This window comes from Thunnus thynnus, chromosome 18, assembly GCF_963924715.1.
Source record: "Thunnus thynnus chromosome 18, fThuThy2.1, whole genome shotgun sequence".
NCBI lineage: Eukaryota > Metazoa > Chordata > Actinopteri > Scombriformes > Scombridae > Thunnus > Thunnus thynnus.
The window spans coordinates 10,698,905-10,709,425 of NC_089534.1; the positions used below are offsets into that span (position 1 = coordinate 10,698,905).

Here is a 10,521-nt window from a genome sequence, read left to right on the forward strand (position 1 = left end):
AAAGCAGCTCCTGATAATACATTTTAAATGGCCTCTTCAGTATTTGTGGTAATCCAGACATCATCACTCCACACCTCCACATGTTAAAAAAAAGGGAACCGGTCATTGGTCCAAAAGTGTGAGTGATGGCTTGTCCCGCAATGAAGAGACCGTATGGTCTCATCGGTCCCACCACTCTGGCAAATGCTGACCTTTCACTTCCTGACACAGCAGTTGTATTTAACACAGCCACGTGCCCCTGGCGACCTCGCACACACACAAAGATATACACAGACACACAGTGCTTGCTTTGTGTTGGTGTAAAAAAATAACTCTAAACATGAATACATTGAAAAGGAGCTCTCGAATACAGCTAGTGGACACATTAAACTCACACAGGTGCAAATAGCTTTACATGGATTTACCTGAGTTTTCCCAACTACAGTAAAAAAGCAGGTGTAGGTGTACTAACAACTGTGGACTTGTTGTCTCGCTAACGAGGAAAATATACATGCAAATTCCCTTGAAATGATTTTTGTTCTAAAAAGTATCATGGAAAAGTTAATTCTGCACACACAGTAGCTTTATTCACCAAAAAGTAAGTAGACCGACAGAAACACAACTCCCACATGACATCAACTTTTTCTTTTATTTCAAAATATTCTTCCAACAGGATGAAATTCAGAGAAGCCCAGAGGGTCCAAAGCCAATAGAGCCGTCTAGAACAGAAGCACCACTCATTATTGCTATGTCACTCTGCTGCAGGACAAGGCGTTTTGGGGGGGGAAAAAGAAAGGGAGGGAGTGGGGGTGGGGGGTTGGGGGCAGGGGGGCAAAGTTAACAAAGTCAAACACAGAGACCCATCAACACATTCACTCCAGCACACACATACAAAAGGAGCTATGGGAAACACAGTGGTCGTGATTCTAGAGACAAACATTTTTAAAAAGCTGCAGATGTTCTCCATGGTGACTATGAACCCGCTTTTAGCCTGGTTTCTTCTAGCTCTGCACTCAAACTGCTGACACGCATCTACAAATCTTCACCTTTACCATCCGGGGGGGGGTGGGAGGTGTGGAGGGGCAGGGGAAACTGAAGCATCTCCTCATTATTATCAGAGAGCCAATAGTAATGATCATCTTTTGTAGAAAAGTATAACTACAAATATAGGCAGAGCTGGTTTTTAGAGATCATAACAGTCATATTTACGGCCCCCTTCAGGCAGGATGAAGAACATTTGCAGCTGTCTAATAAAAACATACCACTTCAGTCCCTAGCAATACACAATGGAGGAGGGAAGGGAATCAAGCAAAAACATTTTGTAGGTAGTGTGTGAACATTATGGGATGGGGCTGCTGGTTGTCCATCTCTACTATCACAAGTCTAAAAAAAATTCAGCATGGTACAAAAATCGTCAGTAAAAAAAGATGCTTTGCTGCCATGTAGTCAGAGGGGGACAAGTCGCCCGTGTCTTTTACGCCTTCTCCTCAGTCGCCTCCTCTGCTGCTTCAGTTACCTGGAGGGGAGATGAGGGGAGAGAGTTACACACAGATGGATGCGTTACCACCATTCTCACTACAGATGGAGTCCAAATAAGCCATCACACAACTTTCTCTCTATGCTTGTTTTGATCTGCCACGGCTCAGCAGGAATTCACTTTGGGTTTAAGTCCAAACTCATTCTGCATGTGACCAAATCAGCCTTTAAGCAGCTGAAAGATGAAAGGTGTTCTCCTTTGCTGAAACATGAGCTCTGGATGAACTGGATGAATGTGCCACTTACCTGACTGTCTGTGGTTTACGAGCGATGCGTCTGTTCCAAGGAGGAGGTATGCTGAGTTATCTAGATAACTCTGCATCTGCCTATATGTTCCAGATTTAAAGGGGTTTTGGGGTTTTCCTAAGCAAAGTAATCCAGACAACTAAATAAATCTGCTACTTGAAAAAAACACACACACACAGCACACAGCAACTGTTCTGTAAATATAAACTTTTTTAACCTGAACTCTTCTTTAAATACACTTGTGGAAAGAAAAAGGTCAATATAACTTCTGAATCATACTTAAAGTAATAGATTGACATTTTGGGAAATACATTTACTCACTTACTCTCTGAGAGGTATTTGAGAAGATACCACTCTTATGTTTGTATGCTAAGTATGGTTAGCTTAGCTTAGCATAAATACTGGAAACGGGCAAACAACTAGCCTGGCTCTGCCCCAAAGTTAATTAAGTTCATCTACCAACACCTGCTAGCTGTTTCCAGCTACTTCCAGTCTATATGCTAAGCTAACCGTCTCCTGGCTCTAGCTTCATAGAAAGAAAGACATCTCAGTTTTCTCTGGGACTACTTCTTAGTAGTTCCAAAAATGAAAGTTCACAATGAACCTGAGTCATTTTTGATGAGTATAAACAAAACTTCTCAAAATGAAACTATCTGCATGGCTAAATACCACTACAGTTAAGTGAGAAAATATGTTGCTGTGATTTAGTGAAATGATCCTTTAATTTGAGATCTAAAAAGCCTGGGTGAAGCAGGTGTTTACAAGCTTTGGGAATTGAAATGCGACCACTCACCATAGTTCTCCGACTGGCCCGGCTTCAAGCTGCCAGCTGAGCACTGTGATCATGATTTGAAAATCTTGTTTGTTACAAAATTGGCTTACTTGATAAATACACACTTTATCAGCACAGAAGTGTGCTTTCTTACATTCTGCTATTCTAAATGCTGATGTTTGTACCTCCAAATCAAAGATCTTTTAACAAACTGCTATTAAAAAAAGCTCTAACTTAAACCCATGACTCCTGCTGTTCTAGTGTCTCCATCAATCAACATTAGCTCAACAGGGGAATCAAATCCGGCTGGTGTGATCTCACTAAGCATCTCTTGTCTATTTCCTCTGTCTGTCTACTGGTGGAGCCAGCTGTCTACAAACACAGTGAGCCAATCACCTCTCACATCACAGCTCTGTGAGCAGCACTGAACCTTCCTGCTTCCTGTGCAAAAAGTTGTCCTTGGCCCACTTCACTGCACACAGTGAGAAAAATGCCACACATCCTCACTTCTTCACTCTCTCTCTCTCTCTCTCTCTCTCTCTCTCTCACTGCGGTCTCTTTCATTCTCACTTTCTCTCTCAAATACTCTAATATACACAGCACTGCAAAGCACACTGGGTAAATGTTTGCTCAATTACTGTACAATTGCTGTGAAGTAATGTGTTAGTGCTCACACACACACACACACACACACACACACACACACCAAAGACGGATTAGAAACGCTCGGCCATACCCTTAACTCTGACTGTCTCACACTGCCCTCTCACTGACATCAAGGAGGGAGCCGTGCTTCTGATGGAAGACACACTGACAGACGGACGAGACACGTAGATCTGTGTGTGTGTGTGTGTGTGTGTGTGTGTGTGTGTGTGTGTGTGTGTGTGTGTGTGTGTGTGTGTGTGTAGGCGTGCAAAATGTGTGAGTGGAAAGAGGTGTGTGTTAGTGGTAGAAAACAGATGTGGTTATGCAGTGGTTTATAGAGGAATATAGGTGAGTTTCATGTGTATGTATGTGTATATTTATACACACATTGACATGGAATAAAGATTGTTATTTTCTTGTCTGTGTCCGACTGAATGTACATTTTCTACTTTCAAGGATGTGATTTTTCCCCAGTTTTCCCTCCTCATACCTCATTGGTCTTGGTGTCTCCGTTCTGGGCGGGGCCGTCGTCCCTCTTGCCCTTAGGACCTCCTTTCTTTGGCTTTGCCCCCTTATCATCGGCCACCTTCTGCGTTGAAGAAATAAGAACATACAACTGTATTAAAAAACGAAATGATGGTATCATCACATGTGGAAAATGTTCTCTGAATGCCCTCGAAAATTATCTTTCATCTGTGTAACAATCATTGTTTTTGAAATACCCAGATAAAGTGGGGTACCCGGTGAAACTGATTGCAACCCAGGTATTAACAATCTTTAGCATTAAAAAAAAGTTGATATTCTCCTGTTTCCTGCTTGCAAGATGACAATGTTTACACAGCCTACAGTAATAAGATCCTCTGGTGGAGAGCACAGCTCTGAATATGTCTCCCACAACAGAGAAGAAAGAGAACGTTTATCATATCATCAGTTAATAGTGAAACTAAAGAATGTTTGTGCTTCAAATAATATTATTATCTTTTTTTTTTTTACCAGAACTTTGATGTTAAAAATAAATACCAATAAATTCCTACATTTTTGGAAGGAAAATAATCAACCCTGCAGGTGTAGCTTTTAAGTATGTTGGCATGTGAGTGTTTTTCACATCCAGCGGCCTTGATTGTGCACATAAAGTAGTAGTAAGGGGCAACGGCGGCGTGCCTCAGACTGTTGCAAATTTATAGGGATATAAAAAAATGATAGCAGGATTTTTCTTTGTGTGTGTGTTCTTTACCTTGACGACGGCTTTCTTGGGCTTGACCTCAGGCTTGGGAGGGGCAGGCTTCTGCAGATTAGACAGAAGCCAGTTAGGACTGACCGAGCTCACAGTCCACAGTTTTTTGGAGCAATATTAGTTCATCTTCAGTTCCCCCCCCCCTAAAGAAATCTCTCCTTTGTACACTTACAGTTCACAGAGCCTTTACAGCACTGATGTTTTTAGCCACAAGAGCAACTGCTTAGAAAATTAGCACTGCAGAAAACACTTGAGTCTGTGCTGGAATACATTTTTAATACTACTCAAGTATTCCTACTGATTTGCCAAAGCAGTGGGATCTGACAATATCCTAAATCAATACAGCTTTAAATATCTATCTCTATTTAATGTGAACTGACCTCAGACCACTGTACAACGGCTGTATCAGATTGGAGATTAAATTCTGGCCACTCAGTGTGAGCAAGTTTACTGCAGTTTTTCTAGGCTGCAGAGTGTGGACCATGTTACCCTGAAGCCACGAGCTAACTAAGCTGTGACAAAATTAAATCATGTGATTTTTTTCTCAGAATATCTCTTGTTTTTCTTTAGAAATCACTGCCACTCTGCACATGATACGATAAATGAAAGACACTGAGTAAATTATCCTCTGACTGGGGGTGGTGAGCATTTACAATTATATGTCCGTTTTCAGAATTTGGAAAACAATAAAGAAAGTACCTTTATTTTTATTTTTGTCATGCAGCACAAATTGTGTCAACAGGATATCAGTGCTAGTTGATTAAAAGTCACTTTAAATGAGTTCCACAGGGAAATATCACATGAGGGAACATGCAAAGATTCACTGATAGCATGTTTACGTAGTGATTTCCTGAAAAGTGTTGCGTTAAAAGCTTAAAGTACACATGCAAATGTGCAAAGACTCAATGCAGATGGGTTCAACATGCAAAGTACAACACAGATAGAAACGCATGGCCTGCATGGTAAAGCTGCATGATCATAGATTAAAAACGTAATCATACTGATATGTTTTCTAGTTACTATGCAAATTGGACATTTTCCATGATTTTTGGTTACTTTTACCATTACTACTAAAAAAACCTACTTCATTGTTACCAATATAACAATATTTTAACATAAGATACAATATCATGCAGCCCTACACATCAACAAGGTGTTGCAACAGACCAGACTGAGAGTGGACAAAGACAACAGAGAAAAGACATGCATACCAAGCCAGACACAATCCTCAGAGAGCACGTTTATGGAATTTGTAAATACCGATTGCCTTGATCAAATCCATAAACTGGGTGAGGACTTTACTCTGAGCCTTGGTAATATGACACTTATTATGCCCACAAGACTGACTGAGCCTTTTAGGTGGTTGAGGCGGGACGAAGGAAGGCAGGGAGAGGAAGGAGAGGACAGTGACAGAGGTGAAGACAGGGACGGGGAGAACGGAAACTTACCGCTGACAATCTCTCTGACCTTCTGGTGGGCTACCGGAGCAAGAGATGATCAACAAGAGAGAGAGAGATAGAGAGAGAGAGAGAGAGAGAGAGAGAGAGGGAGAGAGAGAGACAGTGACAGAGAGAGAGACAGATATCAGTTGTACCTTTGCGGGCTGATCTTGAGCTGATCTGCTTGGTGACTGCTACAAGTGTCCTAATCATTAACCTGTCTTGAGTCTACTCTCACTTACTCACACACACACACACACACACACACATTAACACACACTTTTAGTAGAAAAAAACACAGCATCCAAACATACGCCTGCACGCCCACGCACAGCACACAAACACACTAGCAACATTTACCTCTTGTTTTGTGACTTTGGGGGCCTCCTTGCCCTCTGGACCCTCTGGAGACTATAGAGGATGCAACAGAGGAAAAGAGAGACTGTTAACAGAGCGAGTGTGCAGGTGCACATCCACAAGTCAGCCTCCCATCCATCCACACTCACACACACAGAGCATATGACCCCTCTACAGTGAAGGATTTTGTGATTAAAAATGTAGATTTCTTGTTGTTTTCATATATTTCTTCAATAAATAAGAAATTAAATTTGGTTCACCAGGGTTTACACTGTTCTGTATCTCTTCCGTGAGATAAAATACGGATGCAGGATGAATTATAAAGACGAATAATGCAAAACACCGAGCTGTTTAGCTTTGGAAAAAGGTGTAAAGATTAGAAACTGAAGTGTCGGAGGCTCTTTTTTTCAGATAAATGTCTTGAACAGAAATCTCATTCACAAATTGTGTAACACTCAAAACAGAGTTTAAAAGTCCTGTACATGGGATAATGTCATACAAACATAACAAGCCCTTTCATATACTTTCCTATACTTGATTTACTGATTTACTGGCCTATTAGGATGTTTTTTTCATTCATTTATGCACATTACAAAGATTTATTAGAATTTCAAATGTCTTCAATTTCATCACTCAAAATAAATGATGTATTTATTTTATTTTATTTTGTGTAAAATTAAAGAAATAATCCATTGGTCCTAACTTAGATTTCTCATAATCTAATCATGATAATAATCTAACTGTTCAGAAATGATTTGTTGCTGCCCATGTGCCAGTTGCAATATCATATGATCTGCGTCCACGGATGTTGACGATGCTGAGAGCTCCCTGGTTCCATGTTAATGAAGGCATCTTGCTTATATGCCAAGAACTGAGCTCCCCAAAGAATAATTGGAATATAAACATGGACTCATTTACGCAAGACGCGGTTCCTGCCTAATAACAAGACGCCGGGAGAGCTGCCAGCCTTCATTTAGATAATCAGACATTATTCATTATTATATTTTTTTATTTAGGCTGCAGGTGGGTAAGGACAGTGCACGGGAGAGTTCGGTGTTGGTTTAGCCTGCAGGTTGGCAATCGCATCATTTGCATGTGGGCGACCTCCGCCCCTAGAGGCCCCCCATTCTCTGTCCTCAAAGGCGAATCTGCGCAGACAATGGCAGTTTTTAGGTGGTAGAAAAGCCAGGTTCCATGTATGCACTGATACAATGCACTAGAGCTCGTCGTGCAATGCTGTTTAGGTGGTGTCACGGTCTCTTTTTAACACAGCAGCAATTGTCTCTGATCCTCTCTTTCTTTATTCCTTTCTCTCCTGGATATGGGTTTGTTCAATCGGCTTGGCGCCCACATTCATCACCGCTAGAGACTCAAAATGAGACAGCTGGTCAATGTTTTTTTTTCTTCTTTTTTTTCGCTGTTAGATTAAACATTATCCAGAATAGATAAGTCTCATATATGCGTGAAACGCGCCTAGAAGAATTATCATCACGCACGTCTCCTACGGGATTTACGCATCCATCCATCCGGCGGGTCCCTCTGACATTCACCAGTGCGCACCGTGGACAGGGAAGTGGCAAATAAAACGACCACAAGAACGGCCATTGAGATGAACACAGGCAGAATTACAGTGTAAAAACATTAAATACTACTGAGGGAATATCTCCTGTTCAAGCAAAGACATGTTAAATACACCTGAAAGGTTGCGGACGAGAAGACGCTTCCTCAAACTTTGGCATCACCTCACCTGCCTCGACGTCGCCACATAATCGCGCACCGCTATTTTCCTCAAATGCAAGAGCAGAAAACTACAGTGAAGTGAACTGGATGGCAGGAACGACACTCACCTTTCTCTTCGGCATTTTACGCGTGTGTTATTCCCCACCAAGCACAGGAAAATTATGGCCAAACCCGCAGGTCCAAGAGAGGAGATTTTGAACTACCTCGAAATACAGGATCGATATCTAAGCACCTTCGATAATATGTTGATTATATGCACTCCCCAAAACTCTATACCTCACGCTGCCATTGGGTAGAGGGGTCAAAATCCTCTCCTGTGCTGACTCCCGATTGGCTGATCCCGTCTCTATGTAAATAAGAGGGTCACGGGCATTGGCTGAGATTCATCAGAGCTCACCTGTGATTGGCTACGCGCTCTTTGTGCGCAGATCCCCCTGGACTGCGATGGCTGAAAGGGAAAGTGGAGACAGGCCAATGAAAGCGGGGCCAGCTCTCGGTGGATCTGGGTAATGTAGGATGTGAGAGAGATTGTTGTAAATAAAACACAAAGGACCAGAAAAACGGGCACTATGGCACAATAGACGAGCTCGAGAAAAGCTGGCGGGCATTGTGTCTTGTAGGGTTTTCCCATGCTGAAAAAACTAGAGAAATCATATACCACATTCTTGCACATCAAATAGCCTGTCACAGCACTCCTTTGGGAACATGAGAGTTCAGAGAATAAAACAATGCAATGAATAAGGCCCCTATAAATCTATATAAAATTTTATCAGTGTGTAAAATATCAGGATATCAAACAGGTGTACTGAAAACTACATTGTACCCCGTTTAATCTGCTGCAGTGCTTCTTTCTGTGTCTTTCTACCAGGACTTGGAATACCCAGAGAAGTTAGAATAAAATGTACATATTAACTCTAATAACACCATAAAGGAGCCAGAGTTCTTTGACCAGGTATAGGACATAATGTGTTAATATGTGTTATGTCTTTTTCTGGTACCTATATTGTCTTTTGCATAATAATCATTTAAGATAATTTCTTATATTTCTTTAAAAGTGAACTCTCATGTACAAATACTTCTCTAGTGATGAACTAATCTGACCTTTTCTCTCCAGATACCAATTCAGATACCTGAACTCAGGGTGTCTGCTAATGCCAAGTACGGATCCGATACAAGTGTTCTCCTTTTTTTCTCACGTTTAAAGTGTGTAGCTAAATGCATAACTGGAATATTTTTCCAACTAAGGTAACATGAGGTCAGGCATTGCTGTGGCACTAAAAACTGACGCGACTGAATGAATGTAACTGATAGCGGAAACACTGTCCTTTTTAATCTATGTCTGTGATTAGGGTGGCATGTAATGACTGAGGTCAGGACGGGGAGTGGGAATATTTTACTCTTGTTTCTTTTTTACCTTTTACAGCTTACTTGTGTACTTTTTTTTTATCATTATCGGGTATGAAAGAAATGATATGCATGGACTGTATTGTATTTTGAGCCGCACTGCTCCAAATTCCAATCAACTTGTTGAAATGGCAATAAAGTATTGACTTGAACTGAATTGAATTGAATGATGATAGTGACTAAGAAACTGTATTTAATGTGGATTGGACACTTCATGGCCGATACTTGCGATCCACCTCATAAAGTCAGTACTGGCACAGATACTGATCCAGCACATCAGATCTGTGCATCCCTAGCAAATACTGTAAATCACCTACTTTTACCAAGATGAAAGCTCAGCTGACAACCCTAATAAGGCCTAACATCACCTCAGATTGACTCCAGAGTCCCAAAAATGTCTCTCTGTTTAGCCCAAAGTGACCCTCTCAGTGCAACAGTAACTCAGTTGTGACCCTTTTGTAAAATTAATCCCAACCCTGTGTACGGCACAGGTGCCTGTTTTTTGTTTTATTTTGCCCTAACCATAACCCTAACCATGACCCTAGCCCTACCCTTTACAAAGTGTGCACAGTCTGTTTGTACATAGCAATTATTGCTTCAACAGTGCCATGCAACTAAATTCACGAGTCACAAAGTCTCTGTCAGTTAAACAGACACTTACACAAGAGGGGATAAAGTGTCAAGATTACAATGTGTTTTCAGAATCTCATTTGCAAGTTTAAATCAAGATGGATGACTTTTATGGAGGTCGTATGGTTGTTTTAGCTTGTTCTTCACAATACTGTGTTGGTGGAATATACACGTTAAAGACGGCTGCCTCTTTTCATGCACTAGTTTGTGTTAAAACCCTAATTTGTCTGTTGTTTACATTTTTAATAATTCAGAAAACTTCTGGAAGCCACAATAGCATTTTTATTTAAACATTTTAAAGTGTTTTATTTGAATGTTTTTTGAAACAGATGTTCAAACCTTGTTTATAACCAGAAGAACGTTATTATTTTATCAACTTGTATTAATGTTCAGTGCATCCATGAGTATGGAAATCCTACCTATATTTGCAACAATGAACATCTAGAACCTCTTCTGGCCTTCACTGTATTCTACCATGTTTAAGTGCATACATCAAAGCAAATATCACACCATTATCAGCATTCAAACCCATGACACCA

The 10,521-nt window shown here is 40.9% G+C and overlaps 1 protein-coding gene across 3 annotated transcripts; it reads right to left on the reverse strand.

The window, feature by feature from the left end:
- Positions 1-609: 609 nt before the first annotated feature.
- On the reverse strand, positions 610-8,249 carry hmgn3 (high mobility group nucleosomal binding domain 3). 3 transcript variants are annotated; one of them, XM_067572280.1, is made up of 7 exons: positions 8,056-8,242; positions 6,212-6,262; positions 5,861-5,890; positions 4,413-4,463; positions 3,669-3,767; positions 3,270-3,369; positions 610-1,495 (listed from the first exon to the last, which is right to left on the reverse strand). In XM_067572280.1, the coding sequence occupies exons 1-7, from the start codon at positions 8,068-8,070 to the stop codon at positions 1,488-1,490; spliced, it is 354 nt and encodes a 117-aa protein (XP_067428381.1). In that variant the 5' UTR covers positions 8,071-8,242; the 3' UTR covers positions 610-1,487. The 3 variants fall into 3 exon arrangements, with proteins under 3 accessions (XP_067428381.1, XP_067428382.1, XP_067428383.1); XM_067572281.1 differs by lacking the exon at positions 5,861-5,890 and having other exon boundaries at positions 8,056-8,249; XM_067572282.1 differs by lacking the exon at positions 3,270-3,369 and having other exon boundaries at positions 8,056-8,234.
- Positions 8,250-10,521: the final 2,272 nt, after the last annotated feature.